General features: G+C 30.0%; 1 protein-coding gene across 1 annotated transcript in view; it reads right to left on the reverse strand.

Annotated features, from left to right (window-relative positions):
* Positions 1–14,095: 14,095 nt before the first annotated feature.
* Positions 14,096–24,546, reverse strand: part of LOC107447784 (cytochrome P450 4C1-like) — a 26,740-nt gene continuing 16,289 nt past the window's right edge. The window contains exons 7-11 of the mRNA XM_016062799.3: positions 22,136–22,324; positions 20,538–20,708; positions 19,193–19,259; positions 16,834–17,013; positions 14,096–14,416 (exon numbers count right to left, since the gene is read on the reverse strand). Of these exons, the coding sequence (XP_015918285.2) occupies positions 14,220–14,416; positions 16,834–17,013; positions 19,193–19,259; positions 20,538–20,708; positions 22,136–22,324 (804 nt within the window). The 3' untranslated portion in view covers positions 14,096–14,219. The remainder of the gene's footprint in view (positions 14,417–16,833; positions 17,014–19,192; positions 19,260–20,537; positions 20,709–22,135; positions 22,325–24,546) is intronic.

A 24,546-nucleotide genomic window follows, 5' to 3' on the forward strand; every position in this document is an offset into this window, starting at 1 on the left:
TTTCTCACGGTTGACCAGCGAATGCAGCTGCAACTAAAAAGGGTACCAAAATCCTCCCACGCAGGTGTTAGGAAGAGGGGTCCAAGATGATGGGTGCAGCGCATATCAGATTACCGCACGTGCAAAAAAATAAGATTGGGAAATATCACATGAGGGGAGTGCATGATCGAAAAAGGAAAAAAAACACTAATTGATAATATAAATAAATTACAATTGCATAAAAAAATTATAAAATACAACAAATCTATAAAAGTTAATAATTAAAAAAAATTTAGTAAATAAACATGTACATTATAAATTGATAAATTTTTCAAATGTAAACTGAATGTTAAATGAAGTTAAAAGCAGTAATTCGTAAATAATAAATTGAGAGTTAAGATAATAAAAGTAAAGCAAATTAAGAAAACAAAATTAAAGCAAATACTTGTGATAATTAACATTATCACATTAACAATAAAATATGATTTTATTACCATGCTGTTTGGTAGTAAATATGGTAAATTTTGTAGTTTTTACCAAAAAGGTGGCAATTTTAACAGTACTAACATAAATAAGGATGGCGAAAAAATGTTCAGTTTAATAAACTCTGATTTATTTAGTAAACACCTCACTTTGTTTTCTAATAGATTAGTTTTTGCTTCTATTTAAGCTATAAACCAACCTGTAAAATTGTAAGAAATTTGTCTTTGTAATAAACAAATATGCCTTTGCAATATATTTGCTAATATACTAAATACTAGACTAGGCAGAACTAAATCAATAGCTTTACTATTACGCATTGAGGCTGTCCAAACTTCCTAAAATGGAAGCTTAGAGGTAGCTGGTTCAAATCCTATATATATTTATATTTATTTATTTATATTATTAATTTGTATTTATTTATTTATATTATTTATTTATATTATTAATTCTTAAATTAGAATTAGAGCACTTACTTTNCATTCAAAAATATAAGGCTTGTGATGAGCACATAAACGGCATATGTATGTGTAACAAGGAGTGATTTAAAAAGTTATTTCAATAATTTAGAAAACTAGAAACACATTCAATCAAAAAACGAAGAATTACTAAAGATATGTAAGTTAGCAAACAGCATTTCCTCCGGGAACATTCTGTCTGCCAACACACAGCCTTTCTGTCGTCAGTGATAATGTTAAAAACTCACAGTGCCCCGAAGCCCCATAATGGATAAACTAAATAAGAAAAAGTAATTAAGAATTCAAAAATTGAAAAATAAATGCAATTAAAAATTATTGATACACAAACACAATTCAAAAGTACACAGAGTAAGAACTAATAATGATACGCCAACATATAAGAAAAATAAATGAAGATAAAGTTAGAGATAAAATAACCAAATAGAAATAAAATAAAAATTCTTTAGAAACATGTCAAGTGCTGACCCCTTTCGAAAGTCTTGAAAAATAAAACAAGAACACTCTATGAGTAAAAATTCCAATAAAAAGCTGCCATCTACAGGAACTTTATTTTAGTACATTCTACATTTCAGATTAGCTTTTTGTTTGCATATTGTGTTAGCCTTGAAACACATAACTTTAAGTCAATAATTACCTTTAACATTCTAAAAGCATAATTAAAATAATGAAGTCTACAAAAATTTGTGATATATTTTACGAATCTCTATTTCTAATGAAAGATCTCTATCAGTTTTTCATAAAAAATTCACATTTTCTATCTATCTTGATGTAAAATATGCGAATCATTCATGCATTTTTTTAGGAAGGTAGCTTTAAAATCAATCGTATATCGACTTTAATCAACCAAATAATACAAAAAAAGGTAAATAATCAAACTTACGCAATTTTCAAATATTGCAAACAATTATGAACGATAAATATGACAAAATCTATTTCATCAACATTATACAAATAAACTTCATTAACATTATATAACATTATACAATTATACAAATAAAATTTTCCATTTTAAGAAAATTCTTACCAACTTTTTTCTGCAAAGTAAGGTTATAACAACAAACTTTCAAACTTTATAACTTTCAAAATTTATATATCTCACTCCACTTAAAATCTTTTTATTTGACCCAATACTTTCATGAAAATTAGTTTAGTTAATTTAAAATAAATTATCTATTTTTCAGAACTATTTTCAACATGAAGATCGATATTAAAAAAAAAAAAAACTAAGCAAATATTTACTAAAAGGCATTAACAATTACTAAGCATTCCACGTATTTTAAACTTCATTGCTTTTTTATTTATTCAGAAATATTTCTAGCATCAACGCGAAAAAGATAGAAAGTCACCAAAAAATCATAAAACGAAAACATGAAAACATCAAGCAAATCTAATATATTAACAGTAATTTTTGTTTTATTACAAGTGCACAGCCAACGCAATTCTGATTTTACGACTATCAATGATCAACTAGTAATTTTGAATCGAACCCAGAACTCCCGGATCAAGTATTAGGACAAACTAGTCTTCATGGAGAACTTTTTGAGGGAACTAACCCTGCGTTACATAGCTACGTAGCTGTGTTACATAGAGAATAAAACCTCGAAAGCCTCTCACGGTTAGCCCGACGGCAAAGAGATTCTAACCAATGAGCCTTCGTGGCTCCAATTAACAGTAATTGTGGTCATTTTTCATTTGAACTTCATTAAAACAGTTTTGGTATAATCGTACGCTACGCTCCACGCTCGTGAGATGAAAATATTTAGATTTTTCTCTAAATAGAAATTCTAATGAAAATAAAGCTAAATGAAATATTATCTTCGGATATGAATACATTCTGATTCATGCCATATTCAAAAGACTGATTCAACCTCAAATTGATTCCGTGGTTTGTACTTACTAACTAATATGTGAGAATAATAAATAGAAAAATTCTGTCTCAGATTTCCATTTTTTATGACTCAGAACAGAAAAGAATAGTAAATTATGAGAATAAAAGCTACTTAAAATCATTAAAATCTACTAAAATCTAAACGAATATATGCCGTTGATTATTGTCTCCGCTATACAAAGCAAAAAAAACAAATAAAACTTATAGCAAAGAAACACTTTAATCAATATCAAATCAAAACGCTTAAAAAATCTTTGAAATGATTTTTGCAGCACTGATTTCTTTTCTTGAAGTCTTAAAAATTCTTTATTATAATTTAAAAAAACCTATTTTTAAAATATATCTCATGTTAATGATTTGTTTGAAAATTGCAGCCTTGTTTTAATTTAATTCACTGTCTTAGGCCAATTGAATGCCACTTTTTAAAGTTTTTTTTTAATATGTTTAATATGTTTTTGTTCTTCCTTCTAAGAAATTTCGTTTCCTTCTAAGGAATTTAGAGTGTTGGCCGTCTCTGTGTGAGTTGTCCTCCTTATGCCGTATTACGTTTGATATCAACTTATAAAAAGGATAGTTAGGATAATTATGTTTATAAACTTAAAACTTAAATTTTTTTAAAATCAGTTTAAATAAATGCTACGCAATCATACACAAAAACTGAAAGACATGTCTTCTACAAATAAAGAAAGTAAAACATTAGTTATATTTTATTAGTATCATTATTTGTCATCCTCTTAGTTTAATTAGCATTATTGTATTAAGCAAACATGCTTTATGAAGCAAAAGAGGAACTAAGCAACAAAATGAAGACAAATTATACTCATTATCATTTGGTATCAAAAAATAGTGCTATTGCTCATGGCTGATTCAAGATTGTCAAAATTTACCACATTCATTATCTTCCATTAATTTTGCAATTTACGATATAACTCATTCTAATTTCAGTTACCATTAATTCGAATATGTTTATAGCAACACGTCTTAAAAGCGTAACTGCAGGCAAAAATTAGCACATAGTTTCGGATAAAATTCAAACTACAAGTGCCAATTAGGTTACGTCATCAAACTTTAATACTTATCTACGCTTACTTGATACTATCATCAAAAATTAGTCATTAATTAATTTTTACGGTGAATCTCAATGAAACTTCGCTTTTATCAAACAGAGCTGTAAACTAGTAAACATCATTGATATTCAAACTTACAAATCTCAGTTACAACTGGACAAAGCCAATTTACGAAATTAAAAATTTGAGCTAAGACATAAAATATAATTTTTCACGTTTAAAATTTTTTTAGTGTCTTTCAATTAAGCTTTTACGAAGTTGAAACATACGCTATTACAATATCAATATTTTCACAAATTATAGCTGTAATTAAGACTTCTCTGTAATTAGATTCTTTACTTCTCTAATATAATAAAAAATTAAAATAACATTTAAAATTCCAAAGACAGTTTGAAACAAATATTTTTACATTCAAAAATATTTATTGTAATGTTATGATCAATTTCAAAGGCGCAGTACTATTCGTATTGACCTTAAACTCTGTAGGCTGCTAATGATGCTTAATATTTCATCTTAAATTGGTCTAGTAAATGAGTACCAAAGATAGTACAGATCATTATTTTTTAATATGGAAACAACCCAAGCATACAGGGAAGACAACGGTAGTTACAACATTAAAAAAAAACAATAAAGTTAAATCCTTAATAAATGTTATGCAAATGATATGTGATTTAAAAAGGTTGTCTTTTTTGCTTATTCTCGGGACAGTTAGGAATTTGGACTGTTGGTGGTATTTTGCCATCAGCCATCATATATATATATATATATATATATATATANTATATATATATATATATATATGTTCATTTTTACTTAGTAATCGGTCATAAATAAATAGACAAAATACAAATATAACTTATGACAATCAAGAAACGAGATGAAAGTATTTAACTTTGGAACCCTTCCAAATTTATTTTTAGTTTCACCAAAATTCGTTGACGGGATAATACGCTAAAAGCGTACCATTCATAATCAAAACTTTGTATTGCTTGTATATTTGCTGTGAAGTATTTCTAACACCAACACAACAAATGACAGAATATTACCAAATATTAATAAAATGAAAACACCGGAAACATCATACAAATGCAATGGATTGAAAATATTTGTAGTAAAGTATAAGTTTTTCGATGGAGTAATCGAATCTTTCATTTGGACATCTTTGAAACATTTCTGGTACAATCCTGAATTCCACGCACGTGAAACGAAACTATTTATTCTTTTCCCTAAACAAATTTTTTACGAAAATAAAAAGAGATAGGACTGAATGAAACTTTGTCATCGGATATGAAAGAAAGCGTAACTGCATCGGATTCATACCAAACTTCTACCTTAAAAATGAATCGAAATGAAGAACTGCACCCCCTTTGACTAAATCTTCGTTAAAATCAATATTCTTTTGATAATCATAAAAATAATTTTTATCTTCAATATGATTAATTAATTCTCTCAGTTTGATATTATTGGAATGCTTAAATGAATTTACAGGTCCCTTAAAATAAATCATATAGCATTTGTGAGTACCAGCATTAACGGCATTGGAAAGTTCTTCAAAATTTTGCACTGCTGGAATTTCTAAGGGATTTACCATAAAGGAGAAGAAGACTGCTGAATAACTGAAGGAAATTGTCATGGTAAAGAACAACCGAAACAAGAAATATAATCTGCTTTTTATGGATTCGATTGAAAACCGTAACCCCTGCTTCAAGACAGTACTAGACATATAAAAGAGAAGATCTATATAAGATAACTTATTTTTTATTATTTTAATGCCAACTTTTGGAATTAAAGCAAAAGCAATAAGAAATCCTAACCATGTGTAAAGAGTGAAGGGATAAAGAAACCCAAATATAGTGGATATGGGTACAGAATTTCTCACTTTAAATGTGTAATAGTCGATGGTGTAAGGTGCGCTTAAACCACCCTGAACAAATCGATAGTAGGTCATTTTGCGGAATGTAACAATGTCTGCTGCTCCACTGTCAATAATTTCGGATTGTGTTTAAAGATCGATCGAATCATAGTAGTATTTAAACTTCTCATTTACACCTAAGAAATCAAGCAATAACTGAAGAAATTTTCCATCCACTCCACTAAGTTAATAACGTCCATCTGACGAAGTAGTCAAATTAAAGATGTCTTGCACTTTACTTATCAAAATTGTTAATTCTTTAATGTCACACATCAATTTCCTCGTGTTGTCTTTTTCTTCTATTCGTGAAATCAGATAACTCATAAGTTTTTATAAGCAAAATTATTTGATCTTTAATGACATATTCACTGTTGTTCTCGTGCCAATTGTCTACATACTTGTCTTTTAAATACTTTTGGAAAAATAATACATGTTTAATTGTTTATCACATTTTAAACCGACCAATTAGTCTCTTTTATTTGTTTCCATATTTATTTCCATGTCGTTCTTCTCTATGCAAAACTCGTCAATATACATTTTTAAGTTTGTAAAAAATTTTGCATTTTTAATTGTTTATCCCATTTCATACCGATCAATTAGTCTCTTTGATTTGTTTCACTGTTGTTCTTCTCTCTACTGAACCCGTCAATATGCACTTTTTAATAAATTTTTAAAAATAATGCGTATTTAATTGTTTATCTCCTTTCATACCAATCTATTAGTTGCTTTTATTTGTTTCCATATTTTTATCGTGAATAATTGCAAATAGCTTTAGATTAAAAGATGACTCAAAAAAAGGCAAATCAATGCTAAAAATCTTTTATGATCGCCATGCATTTCGCAATACCTAAATTTCCTTCACTTTTATATTTGTTAAGAAATATTTTAATTGCCGCCAATAAGTAAAAAGATATAACATTGCCAAAAGATAATCAATATTAAGTAAAAGAAGATATAAATAGCATTATTTTTTCTATCTGTTCAAAATTCTTTCTATTATCAGTATGAGAAAATATATTGAATAAAAACTATAAATTAAGAAGATAATAAACCATAAATTTCTCTATAATGCAAATTTCATTGTTTTGTATATCTGTTCAGAATTCTTTCTATTATATGAACGAGAAAAGATATTGAATATAACTCTAAAATAATAAAATATTAAGTAATAGACGATACAATTGTCTTATATATCTGTTCCTAATTAATTTTATTCATCTACAGAAGAAAAAATTAAATATGCGCAGAAAGTAATAAACTACAAATTAATCTACAACATAAATTTCATTGTTTTGTATATCTGTTCAGAATTATTTCTATTATCAGTACGAGAAAAGATATTGAATGTAACACATAAATTAATTAACTATAAATTTGTCTACGATACAAATTTCATTGTTTTGTATATCTGTTCAGTATTTTTTCTATTATATGAACAAGAAAAGATTTTTAATATAATACAGAAAATAATAAAATATAATCGACAATATAAATTTCACTACTTTGTATATTTGTTCAGAATTATTTTTATTCATCTGAACAAGAAAAAATAAAATATTTCCAGAAAATAATAAACTATAAATTTGTCTACAATACAAATTTCATTGCTTTGTTCATTGTTCAGATTTTTATCTATTATAAGTACGAGAAAAGATACAGAATATTATCCAGAAAATAATAAAATATAATAGTCAATATAAATTTTATTTCTTTCATATTCATTCAGAATTATTTTTATTCATCTGCACAAGAAAAAATGAAATATATACAAAAAATACTATACTATAATTTAATCTACAGCATAAATTTCATCGTTTTGCATATCTGTTCAGAATTATTTCTATTATCAGTAAGAGAAAAGATATTGGATATAACCCAGAAAATAATAAAATATAATAGACAATATAAATTTCATTACTTTGCATATTTTTTCAGAATATTTTCCATCACTAACACAATGAAAGAAAGAATGTAACCAAAAAATAATAAAATAAAAACACCAGAAATATCATACAAATGCAATGGTTTAGGAGAATTTGTACTGATATATGAGTTTTTCATTGCAGAGGCAATATATTTCATTTGAACCTCTTTAATACATTTCTGGTATAATCCAAAATACCAAGATCGTGAAATGAAAATATTTATTCTTTTCTTTAAACAAAAATTTTTGCGAAAATAAATGGAGACCAGGGAAAATGAAATTTTGTCATCTGATATGAAAAGCATTGGATTCGGACCATACTTTATCCTCAATATAAACTCTGAACGAATCACTGCATTGCCCTCGACTAAAGCATCATGAAAATCTCTATTCCTCTTATAATCAAAAAAATAACTATTGTCTTCTACATGCTTAATTAATCGTCTAACGTTGGCATTCTTGGAAAATTTTAGCGCATTTATGCTTGCCTTTATGGGAAGCATGTAACATTTACGAGTCCCAGCATGGACTGCATTGGAGAGCTCATCGAAATTTCGCACTGGAGGATTTTTTAACGTATTCACCATAAAGGAGAAAAAAACTGCCGAATAACAAAAGGAAATTATCATGGTGAAAAACAGCCAAAACAAAAATAATAATCTGGCTTTTAAGGATTCCAGTGGAAGTTCTAACGGTTGCTTCAAGACACAGCTACTCATGCTAAAAAGTAGATCCAAATAAGATAACTTGTTGTACATTATTTTGATGCCAAGTATTGGAATAAATATAAAAACAACGAGAAATCCCACCCATGTGTCTAAGGAAAAGGGTTGGAAAAATGCAAATCTTGTTGCTATGGGTACAGAATTTCTAACTGCAAATGTATAATAGTTGAACCTGTATGGTGCAGTTAAAAGACCTTTATCAAAGCGATAGTATATCATCATATGGGTCATGGCTATGTCTGCCTCTCCCGCATCAACAATTTCCCTAGGTTCTCGAAATCCTTCGAAATCTCTAAAATGTTTAAATTTCGCATTCACACCCAAGAAGTCTAGCAATAGTTGCAAGAATTTTCCTTCAACTCCACCAAGTTCATAGCTTCCATTCGAGAAAGTTGTCAGATTCATAACATCATCAATACCATATATCGAGACTGTTAAATCTTTAACGTCACACATTACGTCTCGATTATTTTCTACAAACTCATCAGCTTTGATTCATAAAATTGTTTAAATTTTTAATGTTAGATATTTCTGCACTTTTCTCATTAACATAACTGTCAGATCTTCTTTCAAGTTAGATGAACTTTTGATTATATTTGATAAATTTCTTAACTTTGATTTACAAAACTGTTAAATCTAAAGCGACATATTGCTTTTTTCGATCCTACATTCTTTTCTTTTTTACAAGCTCATTAACTTTCATTAATAAGTCAGATTTGAAAAGTTTATAAGCAAGTCGTAGATTAATGTTTGACAGAAAACAGCAATTTCATTGTTTTGCCTCCACTTTACTTAAAATATATTCATTTTACATTTTTATAGGAAATCAAACGCAACTACAATTGTTTATAAACGAATTTGAAAGTAAATGGACTATTTGAGCAAAACATGTGAAAAAGTTATTGCAAGTAACGACTCTAAAATCACGAAATATTTTCTTTGATTTCTCCTTTTTTTGTGATTTTTTTTTATTTCGCAGAACGTAAGAGTCTCATACGTGAGAAAATAATCATTAAAAAATATTAGCTGAATGATGTAACAAAGTTTATAAACAAACTTTTTAGTTTTTAGACATATTATATGAATAATATACTTGAAATCATTAAAACCTATAAATTCCTGAATGAATAAATATCATTGAGTGGGTAATGCCTCCCATCAAAATAAAAAGGAAATAAAAAAAAACGATGAAAATAAAACTGAACAACAGCTATAAAATAAAATACGCTTCTCAATTAATTCAAAAATTGATTTATAACTATTGTTTCAGTTTTTAATAGTATACGCTATTTACACAATTGCTTTACCGTTATCCACAAACATTTGACATGATGGTAGAATTATAATAATGCACGCAATTGTTTTCTTTCACCTTTTTTTATTAAAATAAAGTTGCATAATTTTATGAAAATGAAACGCAAGTATTTTCGCATGTAATAAATTATAAAGGAAAAGGTTTAAAAAAATATAGTCAATGCTACCCGAATTTGTTTAATTTTGCAGTATTTTTGGTTTTATGGGAACACCAAAAAGCGCAGTAATTTTTACTGAAATGTTTTAATAATTACTTCTGGAAAGAATAAGGATAAAATATGGTTTTATTACCATGCTCATTGGTAGTAAATGTGGTATAATTTTGTAGTTTTAATCAAAAATGTGTCAATTTTAACAGTTGTAGCATAAATGAAGATGACGCAAAAATGTTCAGTTTCATAAACTCTGATTTATTTAGTAAACACAGACGACTAACTTTGTTTTCCTATAGATTAGTTTTTGCTTCGATTTAAGCTTTAAGCTGACATTTACACACCTTTAAAACTATAATAAATTGTATTTGTAATGAACGAATATGCATTTTAATATATTTGCAAATATGCTAAACATTAGATTAGGCTGTACTTTTTTAATAGCTTTACTGCTACTCATCGGCGCTGTCCAAACATCCTAAAATGGACGCACAGAGGTAGCGAGTTCGAATCCAACCACAATCCTGGAAGTATCTAGCTATTTATATTTATTTATTTATTTTTATTTATATTTATTTATTTATTTTTATTTTTATTTATTTATTTACTTTTATTTATATTTATTTATTTATTTATTTATTTTTATTTATTTATTTATTTTTATTTATATTTATTTATTGTTTCTAATCATTTATATTTTTTATTGTTACAGATACATAAGCAGGCTTGTTTGCTCATTACAATGTTTGGCTTATGAGCCCTTGACAAAGTCGAAATGCAAGTCGCACAGATGAAGAAAATCGTCAAGACACAGATACAGAAAAACGGTGGGATTTAAACCTGCTCCCCGCTATAATAGATGAATTTTTGCTGTGTCTTTCTCTAACTTGTGTTCTTCGTCTAGACTAGACAATGGCTTATATTAAATCTCACTTTGTAATGAGCACATGAACGGCGTATGTATGTGTAACAAGAAATGATTTATAAAGTTATTTTAAAAATTTAGAAAGCTAGAAACACAAATCAAGCAAAAACTGAAAAATTATTAAAGCTATGTATGTTAGCTAAACAACACTTCATCTGGAGACATTGGCTTTGAAAACACATAGGAACCTTTCTGTTGTCAGTGGTACTACCAAAAACTCGAGGCCCAGTAATCGATAAACTAAATAAGAAAAAGCATTTAAAAATTTAAAAACTGAAATGTAACTGCAATGAAAAATTATTGATACACAAACACAATTCAAAAGTACACAGAGTAAGAACTAATATTAAAACGCCCATATGCAAAGAAAAAAATAAATAAAGATAAAGTTACAGCTAGAATAACAAAATCAAAATTAAATATAAATTGACAAATCTTTAAAAAATTCTTTAAAAATATTTCAAGCCCTGACCTCTTCCAAAAATCTTGAAAAATGAAGCAAAAACATTCAATGAGTAAAAATTCAGATAGAGTGCTGCCAACTTCAGGAACAAAAATCCTAAATTTCACCGCATAGGCTTATTTATGCTGGCTTCGATATCGGCCGAAATAGTTGAACGTCTTTAAAATACTTTGAATTAAAAAATTATAATTACAGTAAGTAAAAGGAAAATTATTATTCTTTAATGTAATTTTGAAAATCCCAATAGCTGAAAGAAAATCTGTTTTATAATCAAAAATAAATTTACGCCTAATAATTTTACCGATCAAAATATCCTTACAAATTTTAAAGTATAGGTTGGAAATAAAATGTGTTAAACTAATAACATTAAACTTAAAATCTCTTCTTTTATCTTATAATCGAAGAAAAATTTTTTGGTTATGTAGTTTAATATCAAGATCTAAAAAATTAGCACCATTTTCAAATGAATAAGCCTTTATTAAATTAAGTTCTTTAGGATAAATATCTTTAATTAAGTCAAAATCATTACAATCAAAAATAATTAAATCTATCAATAATCTAAACTCAATTAATAATTTATGCTGTAAAAATTTTTGTTCATAAAAATACAATAAAATATTAGCAAATGCACTTGAATAACAATTTCCCATTGAGACACCTTGAATTAGTTTGCAAAAACAAATATAATTTAAAAGATAATTTTCAAAAATGTTAACACTACATAAATTAATTCAATCCTCCCAATTAAGGTCCTCATTACTCAAATATATTTATCAAAAATTTCTTATCAAATATTCCTTAAATTATTGTATAGTATATTCGTAAATAAATTTTCGAAGTCACATGTAAGAATACATATTTTATTGAACAAGAATTTTTATAGTAATTTAAATATTTCAATGTAATTTAAATATTTTAATGCAACTTAAATATTTAATAACGTATTGGTTGTTATTTATAATAAAATACTTATCATTAGAAATAATTTTAGTTAAAATAATATTTTTATTCAAATTATTTAAAAAATCATTAATTAAAAAACCATTTTCCAAAACCAGAATTATAACAACCAGTACTGCAAGTAACAAATCTACATTTAAGCGGTTTTTGTGCAACTTAATAGTTGGAAATAAATAAGGATAATAAATTCTATTGACTTTTAAACCTATTTTCTTGGAAAAAGCCAAAATTTGATTTCTTTTTTAGAATTATTAATTTCGACAAAAGTATTATTGTTTTCATATTCTTTACTCATTAAAGATGCTTTGTCAACGACTCAAATAATAAAATTATATTTTTATTCCTTAATAGTAAGATTACGGAGTTGAACATTGGTAGTTGTAAACTTAAATTTAGTTCGACTGCACAGCTATGGTTAAAAAATAAAATATATTTTATACAGAGCTTCTGAGGCTCAGGGGATTGGACATGCATCTCCCAATGAGTTGTCTTTCTGATGTGAATTTTATTTCCGGTTCACACAAACCACAGTGTTGACATTAAATATCCTCAGTAACAAGCGGATATTGTGTTGGAATCCTCCTGTATCGGACTAACTATGGGAGGTTTTTCTCTCCATATAATGCAGATGTGGGTTAGTTCTATCAAAAAGTCTTCCACGAAAGCTAGTTTGCCCCAATGCTCAATGCATCAGTCATGGTGACTCAAGGGATAGAGTGTTCGCCTTTCGATGAAGTGAACTAGGTCAGAATGCCCGTGTCGGCTGTTCGATGCGAATCATCCATCCAACTTGCACCGACCACAGTGCTGACTTAAATACACTATCTGGCCATTAATGACCGGACAACCCTAATTTCGGATACATAAGGTGCTGGTATCAAATCAGTAGGGCGTAGGGCCGCCACGCGCCCGAATCACAGCTTTAACCCTTCTAGGAAGGCTATCCACTAGGTGTTGGTACACGGCGGCAGGTATTGCCCGCCATTTCTCCTGGAACATGGCGAAGAGTTGAGTGGTGGTTTTGGGGCGTTGTGGTCTGGCCCTCAACCGGCCTCCAACTCATCCCAGAGATGCTCAATTGGATTGATGTCAGGACTTTGGGATGGCCAGTCAAGCTCTTGCACCCCCATTTCATCAAACCAGTCCGTGATGGCATGTGCTTTATGAATGGCAGCGTTATCGTGTTGAAACACAAACGGGCCATTACCGAACTGTTGCCACAGGGTGGGAAGCACCGAATTGTCCAGGATGTCTCTATACCCTTCTGCGTTCAGGGTTCGACGCACTAACACCAAGGGTCCAAGGCCAAACCATGAGAAACAGGACCGCACCATAATTCCTCCACCGCCGAACTTCAGTGTCCGGTCATTAATGGCTAGATAGTGTATATCCTCATAGTAGACGGATCATAGCACCAAGCCTCACCTAAGTTATAGAGTTTACCTATGAATTAATAATTTTTTTCTAATCAATGGGCATCAGTAATAATGAATTTTAGAACATACTCAGTTACAAGTTTAACCAACACCTTCTAAAAAAGAGAAGGCCTTCCCACGGGTCGCTTTAGTTGTCCGAAGAAATAAATATAAACTGTGCATTGGTGTGACAACTTTCCGACTAGTGAGGGATAGGATTTATAGTTTATGGTAACCCATGGGAAAGCCTTTTCTTTTCTAGAAGCTGTTTGTTCAACGCCGATTATGACGTTCGTTTGCATGATTATGTAACCATATATACTCCGTTTGTAACACTATGTAAGTTAGAGAGCGATTTTCTTCGATCACTACGTTCTCGTACAAACACAAACAAGTTAATTTGTATTCAAAATTTACAATAAGTACCAACTAGAACACTTTATGAAAATATTTCTTAATAATTTAAAAATGAATTTAAAGCATTGAGAGTGCAATTTAAAGCATGAGAATGTTAAAATATATAATAATATCAACGTTCATGGATAATAATAAACAGTTTTAAAATCAAAATCATCCGTCCTCCTTCGAATTTGTATCCGTATTTCTCCTTCAGGTCTCATAACTATTTCATTTAATAAATTGATTTTGTCTCTTGGATCCAAAGACTTTACTTTGAACTTTCTAAGGATGGATGAAACCACAGTCTTGACTTCCATTAAGGCAAATCTTTGTCCTATAAGGAAAATAAGTAGTTATTAGTTTAAGTTCTTTTTTGCAAAACGTTCCCTCCCTCTGGCCAAGCTACGGGTGTTCCAAAAAAGACTGATGGAATTTGAAAATCAATGATAAAAGAACGGAACGAATGATTTGCGGGCATTATGTCTCGGAAATTAAGAATTACGTAACACGATTTATATAAACGCTCCGCCAATAGGTGACGCTGCGAGAGCTTAAGAGAAATTAAATTCGTGACTACCCCTGTCGGGATTTAGCAACGTCGGAATTTAGTTAGTGAGCACTTGTGAAGGATTTTAATGAAAATTTACACATTACATTATTTTGCATTGGAACAGCGGGTGTTTGATGTTTTGTAATTGTCGCAGCACCATTTTAATACAGATTGTAATGATTCCTACTCCCTAGCGCCACCTATTGGGGTAAATTTAACTAAATGGGTAACATGGAACAAAAAATTAGTTCCTCAAGCACAATACAGCAAAAAATGTATTTTTATCAAGTTCCGTTCCTTTTTTTATTGATTTTCAAAAGCCAGCAGTCATTTTTGGGACACCCGGTACATTTTCTCAATTCAAATTAACTGCGTGTAATGTAACTTAATTAGTCAAAATATGATGAACTTCGGAGCAATGCTTTGATGTATTCATTTTTATCAAGATTTTTAAAATATTTAATACTAGCTAAATATAAATTCTTCTTACGAGTGAAAAAAAATAAATAATTCAGAAATCGGTATTACTTACTCAAACTCAAACATGCACAAAACTTAAAGTCAAACGCATTTGATACATCATAGCCCGTATGAAAACCCATTTAAAGGTAACACTCGTTTTTAGAAAAAATAATCAAAATAAAGATTATTATGGAAAAGAGATTATTATAACTAAACTAAAATTAAACTAAAATTATCAACGAATAAAAAAACTAAAATTATCTACGAATTTAGGTATCACTTACACCGAAAATGATTATATTTTTTACGCCTAATTCTTGATAGTAACAATTTATTACAATAATTACTTTTTCCATTAATTTTACTCTTAGGAATAATAAAGCTTTTATTTTCATTTCAATTACCGTTGATTTGAAATTATTTAACCTTTTAGCAACGCGTTTCAAGAAAGCAACTATAAACAAAAGCTTGAAAGAGTGTTTCATATGGCTTTATTAGGAATTCAATCCAGAAAATTTGACAGCTCACTGCATCACAAAGAAGCAGAAAATTAACAAAGAAGCAATTCAACAATTTAGGTAAAGTGAACAATAAACATTTGAATCAATAAACACATGGGAGGTATAATTACTCGCGTCCGTGAAATTCCTGAATTCACACGTGCCTCCTGGGTGGTGCTAAGTGAGTAACAGCGATCGGCTATGGCAGCTCGCGGCAAAACGAAGGAAATGAGAAGCTTAAAAGATTACACAACCAAAATACACTTTCAGTCATTTTTTCTTGACCAGCGTTCCTCACCACATCTCATTGCATTTATGACCATATACACCTATATAATTCTTGACCTGCATTCAAATTTTTGAGAAATAGTTCTGAATTATCATATATGTTGCATGAAATGACTTAAGTCAATAATGTCTTTGAATATTATATTATACGGGGTTATTCAGAACGATGAACCCAATTTGAGTAACTAAGTATTTACATGTTAGAAAATGGAAAATTTCTCTTTTTATGCCTATAAACATTCTTAAAAGAAACAACTTATTTTATGCTTATGCACTAAAGTGTGTATTTTTTAAAACTTTGGGGAAAAAATGGTGTGAATGGATATTTAAGATAGAATTACAATTTTTGGTTTTAAAAAATGATGAGTACAGAACATTAAATTTTTTTTTTCATTTAAGTGGGCTTGATTGATTGATTTGTTAATTTACGTCGCACTAGAGCTGCACAACGGGCTATTGGCGACGGTCTGGGAAACATCCTTGAGGATGATCCGAAGACATGCCATCACAATTTTGATCCTCTGCAGAGGGGATGGCATCCCCGCTTCGGTAGCCCGACGACCTGCACGCGAAGTCGAGCACTTATAACGAGGACCAATACCGCACACCCTCGGTCCCTACGTAGACTGATCCAAGTGGTCACCCACCCGCACAGTGACCGCAGTCAGTGATGCTTGACTTCAGTGATCTGCTTTGAACCGTGTCTTAACGATCAGTCCACTACGGGACTAAGTGGATTTGAATCAAAAGGCAATGTGCTCGAGATCACAAGGATTGAAGTGATTGGTCACCCCACATGGACGCCTTGCTTCATGTCTTTTCATTTACAACCATAAACCAATAATTTAAAAAATTTTAAAAAAGTACCGAATTAACCATTTACGTATAGTTATTGAATCAATTAAAAATGCCAGCTTTTAAATCTGCATATAACTTATTTACGATCCCAACCTATGCAATTTCGAGGTCCAGCAGAGAAAGGTACATATGCAAAAGGATGTCTTCCCGCACTATTTTCTGGAGAAAATCGATCGGGATCAAATTTTTCAGGATTCGGAAAGACTTCAGGATCTCTATGAAGAAAATAAACATTTACGTGACACATACTTCCTTTGGGTATCACATGTTCTCCTGTAAATAAAAGAAATCACACAATAAATTTGTAATTATCGATATCACACATAAATTACTAGGAAAATGATTTATGGAACATTTAATCAAACTTTAAATGAGTTAATTTTAAAGTTTATAATTCGACATTAGAAAATAAAGATTGTTTCATGCCTTTATTTATTTTTTCAATCATGCAAATTCCATAAATCCTTGATTTTCATTTAAGCTATTCACGTGATAGCATTTACACTTTAAGCGTTTTAATTGCCTAAGGAGAGTTTTTCTTTGGTTACTTCTCAACTTTTTGTTGCAAAATGCTCTTAAAACCTTCTACCACAACAAAAACACTTTAATCTTGCTACTTAGTATTTTCAGAGAACTTGAAGTTTTAATGTTGTGTAATTTAAAAATTAAATAATTTTTTAACTAACACTTCCTGTCTATAAGAATAACTCGTATCCTATAATTCCCAAGATTCTGCTTAAGATTCCTCTAATTACGACTTACTTTTAATCAGAATGACATACATATGTCCTAATTTACTTATAATTCTGATTAATAAAAGTTAAATTTGAAGATTTCTAGAAATTTTAGTAAATTTTACTTATCAAAGGTTGTTTCGAATTAGTTGATGTTTTTATCAAATTTCTGAAGCATGTCCGATACTGAAGACTTTAGAAAACTTCTCTAAGCAGAGTAATTCAATACACAGGTATGCCAGCTGCTTCACTTTCTACAAAAGTTTTAATAAATTGGTAGTGAATGAAATAGTAAAACTTATAGAATCTATTTTTTAATTTTATTTATTATTATTTTTCTTTTGACATCAAGCTTGTAGCGTAACTTCCACAACAATTATTAAATTCCCATTCCGTAGTATATAAGACATGTCGGAGAACAGTGGATTGTTAACTTGCTATTTTTCACTGTGACATTGTCCTCCTCGCGCTGTTGCTACTCTGTCTCGATCATACTCAATGGGAACCTGTACACTCAACATCTAATAATAGTAAAACTGTAGAATAAATATAATTGCGCCCACTCTTTAAAAGTGCCACCACGAAATAATTGCAATAAAGTTGCATTTCATATGATACTTTGAATTCTTGATATGTAGGAGTGAAAAATTATTTAAAATAAAAAATACTAAACTCAAAATAAATTTCGTTACCACAAGAAAATATTTTTTGACAAAGTGGAGCAAATTGGCATCGTTGAATACAGCGATTACATACTTTGAGAAAATGTAGAGCATATCATAAATTTTGAAAATTTCATCCACATTTTTCGGCACAGTAGACACTTCCCAATTACAGACTATTTGTCCGATATCAGTTGAACTGTAAATTCCTAAATTATTTTAAATTCCTGTCAAGTTTGCATTCTTTCAAAATTATTGTAGAAAAATGCATTCAAATAGAAATAGTCGTTTTATAGTAAGCGACTGATTTGATAACCAAATTGGCTAATTTTGTGTAATCACATATATTTGAGTCTATATGCGTACAGATTTTGACAAAAATTAGAATAAATAGAATTTATAGAAGAAACTTTTTTTTAAAAAATTTTAGCATTAATTTTACAGTGTACAAAAACAATAACTTGAATTATTTTTAATCTAATCATCTGATTTTCACGTTCTAAGACTCAATCTTAATGGTTTGAGTTGGTGACCTCAAATATACTAAATAATTAGCACAAACAAAATTTTAAGTTACGAAATCATACACAAAAATTTACTTTCACTGACTAAACACCGACCTTTGACTTTCACTGACCTTTTTTCTATGAATTAGGATTTCTAATCCCCAAAATAAAAGGGGTTTTGGAATACCAAAATATAGGTATTCCCAGTCGTTGTTTGTTTCGATGTGATTTAAATCAGACTTATTAGAATATCTGAAAGTGACGTCACGCGTGTGCGTCGATCCTGATTGGCTTCTGAATCGACACATGTCAGGATTTACTTACGATGACGTCACTCGCAGGTAGCCAATTCGGAATTCTAGTGATGATTCCTACCTTCTCTCCAATCAGGTAACCGCAGTGCCAAATCTAAGAATAGATTTTCATCTACTATAGAAAGCATGTTTCAGCTAACATTCCCCAACAGGCATGTTTCAACTGACATTTGTGAAGTGTTATAATAATGCAGAAAAAATAATAAAAACGAAAAGAAAAATAAATAAACACTAACGACACTGAAGATCTTCCCTTATTTCTCGTCCAAAAACTGCAACTGAAGGATAGAGTCTCATCGATTCCTAAAATCAAAGATAACTCAAAACAAAGTATAAATATAATTGAGGAATTTAAATAGAATATGTTTATTTTTAATGTTATTTTTAATGTTATTTGATAATACTCAACCGGGACCTGTACACATTCAACTGCTAATAACACGTAGGAGAGACCTCACACAACAGTGATATTAATTTAGCTTTCACGATTAGTGCTCAAAGTCCGGAGGTCGTAATACAGCTCTCCGTGATATCCATTCATCGCTAAAAGTCTGGATACTCTATATAGAATTCTGGTGGGGGGAGCATCGCAGCGTAATAACCTCTACAATTATTAAATTCCCATTCACTAGTATACAAGACGTGTTGGAACACAGGGAATAATTGACTTGTTATTTGTGACAGCAACACTGTCCTCCTCGCTCTGTTGCTACCCAGTCTCGATCATACTCAACCGGGACCTGTACACATTCAACTGCTAATAGCACGTGGGAGAGACCTCACACAACAGTGATATTAATTTAGCTTTCACGATTAGTGCTCAAAGTCCGGAGGTCGTAATACAGCTCTCCGTGATATCCATTCATCGCTAAAAGTCTGGATACCCTATATAGAATTCTGGTGGGGGGAGCATCGCAGCGTAATTACCACTACAATTATTAAATTCCCATTCACTTGTATATTAGATATATATAATAGATTCTCTCTTGAGGTATCTCTTTTGATAGATGACGGTTGACATTTTTAGTAGCCTATCCCCATGTGTGTTTTAAAAGGAAGATCTCGTAGGAGACAGATTTTACAAGAACAGTGTATATATCATTATTTGAAACCGAAAAAAAAATCCCGAAAAAGGCATTGAAAACCACAATAACTCTCGAACTTAGAATTTGGAATTTAAAAAAAAGAAGAAGAAAAAATTGCGTTTAGCATTTTCCCAAGTAGGAATGTTATTATTTTTAAAAAATAAACTATATGATTTCTATCAATCGCCTTAATATAAGCCTTGAAAAGTATATAAAAGCTAATTTACTGTGAGTATTTAAAATTTTAAGCAAATAATGCTTTAAAAAATGTAATTTCAAAGAAATATTTTTTTTTTTTTTTTTTTTTTTTACATTTCAAATTATTCTTTTTTTTTCTTTATTTCAACAATGGGTCTAGCGATGTTTCTGTCAGTTAGCATACCATAGCTACATTTTTCATCATAAAAATACTCTATTTATTTAAAAATGCATCAAACATTAAGAACACGAAAGAGCTCTAATATAATAAGGTTAAATATCAAAAAACGAGACATACTTTCACCACACATTCCAAGTATTTCATATTTTTAATATCATCAACATCTACTTCACGATCACTCTCACCAAATATAGAATCCAATTCATCGTGAACTTTATCCTGAACCCATGGATGCAGTCCTATTAAATAGAGAGTCCAACTCATAGCTATGGAAGTAGTATCGTGACCCTATGAAGATAATAATTATTTAAATAATTAAAAACCAGCACACAAAAAATTTTAAAAAAATGATAGTTCAGAAATACCCTCTCAATTTATTTATTATTCTAAAATCTTTTTGTAAGTTCAAAATGAAGATAAAACAAAGGAAAATTACAGATTAATGAAAAAAGGGGGGAAGAAAATTAATAATAAAAATAACAAAAACTGGGAAGAAAAAAAAATTTCGAAAAAAAGGATAAAATTCCTTTAAAAATCCGGAAAATAAAAGATATAATCTTTTCATCAGATATAATTTTTTTATGAGCTGATGAAAAGATTATATCTTTTATTTTCCGGATTTTTTTAAAGAATTCTGCCCTTTTTTTTCGGGTTTTTTTCCCAGTTTTTTTTATTTTTATTATTAATTTTCTTCCTCCCCCCCTTTTTTTTTCATTAATCTGTAATTTTCCTTTGTTTTATCTTAAGTTTGAACTTATTTTATGAGTTCTATTTACTTGCAGCTTATGCGCAATAAATGAAACTTATTGTTCTTCTTAATTTTCTTTCGTGTTTTTTTTCTCTATTAGTTACCAGATGCAATTCTCTACAAAATTAAGAAAAAATACTTTTTATTTTCTCCCGCGCATGCGTAGTATGAAAGAACTTCTTTAATTACACATATCTTGAGCAGTTTTAAACGATTTTTTCTCAAATGTTAAAGCAATAATTTTCTAAATAAATTTAAATTGCTCCAAAAACCATGTTTAATTTTTTTTAATAGTTTTAAAGTTAAAGCAAAAACGCGAGAGAAAATAATTAGTTTTCTGATATAAATGTCCATATCTCTATTAATATTTAAGCTAGGTTAGCGAAATTTTGTGCATTTGTTGCATGTAACAACCAAAATAACAGTCACAAGTTGCAAATTTGTTGCTATAATTTTTGTTGTAATAAGGTGTTCAAAAACACTTTTTTTCGTTTGCAATTTATTGTCATTTACTCCACTTATAAAAGTTTTTAACATCATTGATGTATATGAAAAATCACTCGCCCTAACTACTACTAAATTTATAAAAAGATTATTTAAGTATTATTTTGAGAAAGATCAAAAAATGTGTTCAATATAGAAGTTTTTTCCATTATTTTGTCCAACCCCTTCATATGAAGTCAACGAGAGAAAAAACCAAAGTTTTCAAAAAAAATGACATTAACAATTTTTATCACCATTCTGAAATAAATGACAAGGAAAACTGAAATCAGCAGTGTACAAACTATTTTTTAATGTGTATGAGAAAGCTTAAATTGAAATGCTACTTTTAATTACAGAGCCTGCGTTTGAGCTAAGGTATATGATGCCCAGTGCTCGAGCTAAGGCCATTTCTAGTTCTTACCCATTCATATTTGTTTGTTTTAATCCCAATTGTGTTTATTGACTTATTATTTTTTTAATTTACCTCAAATGTGAAAGTATCCACTTCCTCTCTTATTTCTGTTTCTGAAATGGAATTGTTTTGAATATGTTCATCCAGTAGGAGATCCAACAAAGCTCTTTTCTTTCTCTTGTAACTACTGTCATTGCTAACTTGTGAATCGACAGAAGACATTCTTCTTTCCAGCTTTGCCTGCTTTCTTTCAGAAATCAACTATGTACAAGAAAGGAAAGTCAAATTTGATCAAAAGAAAATTTATTCTCATATAAAAGCAACTTCCTAACGATAAAGCAGAATAAACAAAACAAAAATATCCGAGTGATATATTGCTTGACAACGCCCCAGACAGATTTTTTTTCTTCCTTTCTGTGGTTCCTTTCGGGTTGCTTCTATACCCGAACTCTCTCAGTTCGATCACAAGCTACATAGTAGTTTAGTATTCTTGTTACAACGAAATGTTTTTCACATAAATCAAAACTGTTTGGCATTTTACTAGACTCGAACTGCAAAGTTATATGTCATAAATATACGTATTACCACAGTACCTATTACCCTTTGACACAGTACTAATTGACATTATTTCTATTAACATAGTACCTATTAGCATATCACACGCTGCATATTATTATTACATATTCTTTTTTAAATCCAATAAATCGTCTATTTTTTGCGATTAACATACACTATCTGGCCAAAAGAGTTACGGACTTAGAACATCCTAAGCCATCTATGACAGCCTGGTAAGACAAGACTCTTCACCAGATTTTGATGGGTGACTATAGGAATTGACTTCCAGGCATCCTTCACAGGTGAAGAGAATACTTGCAGTGAGGATGGCCGATTTAGCTGGCTACGTAATCTGCTCTCTAATTCGTCAAAAAGATGTTCTATGGCAGGGGTGGAGAACATGCGGCTCGCGAGCCACATGCGGCTCTTTGAAGGATCATTTGTGGCTCTCGATAAAAGTACCCGAATTCCTTTTTCATCTTTCTGCTATTATATTTTAGTATTTTCCTGAATCCATTTGAAATTAACATATTTCAAGATGAATTTTCCATTTCCAATGTAATTATGACCCAAAACGCATCTGAAGAATTAGAATTAATAGAGATTCAAGACGATCAAGCTCTACAATTTAAATATAAGTCGACGTCGATTACTGAATTTTGGAAATTTTTACCAGAATCGAAGTATCCTGAATTAAAAAAGATTGCTTGTCGAATTATTTCAATATTCGGAGCAACTGTTTATTCCACTTTAAAATTCGTGAAAACCAAACTCCGATCAGTATTAACTAACCAGCATCTCAAAGAATTACTGAGAAGTTCTGTCACCAATTATTCACAAAATTTTAAAGAATTATCAAAAGAAGTCAAATAAATGCGTTTAATATTTAAATTCAATACACATATCTTGTACTTTTATTTATATGTTTTCAATAAATATAATTTCCGCAAAAAAAAATTTAATAACTTTTTTGCATAAATTTTAAATGCATATTTAATTGCGGCACACGAAAAATTTTAAATTTAAAAAAATGGCTCGACTATCAAGGAGCTTGGCCACCCCTGTTCTATGGGATTTAGATCGTTGATCCAAGAAGTCCAGTCCAGTTTTTGAACACAAATTTCGTCAAACCACGTCTGTGCAGGTCTCGATGTGGGAATAGAGCAGTTATTCCTGCTTGAAGAAAAATAGGCCTTCCCCGAATTATTGCCATAGAGTTGGGAGTGCAGCATTGTCCAGAATGTCTCGTTCATCTAGTAGTTCCTGTTTTCCAACCACAGGAACTAACGGACAGAGGTCAAACTATGAGAAACACCTCCACACCATTATGCTCCCTCCACCATAACAACCGGGTGTCCGGATATTTTTGGCCGGTTAGTGTATTAACAAAACTATCTTTTTTTCTTTGTTATTTTCTCAGTTTCTTCTTCATTGATTTTTAAGGAATACGAAGCAGCCACGGGGCTTGGACCTTGTTTGGCAGAACGTGTAGGAAGTTGAGCCTATATTAAAAAAGGCAAAGGTAAAATAATGCGCTGTTTCTCTCTCCTTAAATTACATTTTCAAAACCGTGCTTTTTCTAAAGGGCATTTGTCCTTGTATGCAAATGCCTTAGTAAAATATATAATAACTAGGAGGCTTCGCCCCCTGCTCGCTGGCGCTCACCAACCCCCGGAACTGCTTTCGCAGTTCATTTCGGATTGCTTCGCAATCCAATGCTCGCTTTGCTCGCTCATTGGATACGTTCTTAACGTCTAGTTTTTGTATACTTTTTTGAATACTGAAGTTCCGAAAACTTTTCACTGTAGAAAATTCTAAACCTGTACATTTCAATATTAATTTGAAATTGCAAACAGTTCACATATTTTTCTTAATCACACTATTCTAAATTTCAGTTGTTGAGAAAAGTAACTGTTGTAAGTTTTGTT

Source organism: Parasteatoda tepidariorum, chromosome 3 (genome assembly GCF_043381705.1).
Source record: "Parasteatoda tepidariorum isolate YZ-2023 chromosome 3, CAS_Ptep_4.0, whole genome shotgun sequence".
NCBI lineage: Eukaryota > Metazoa > Arthropoda > Arachnida > Araneae > Theridiidae > Parasteatoda > Parasteatoda tepidariorum.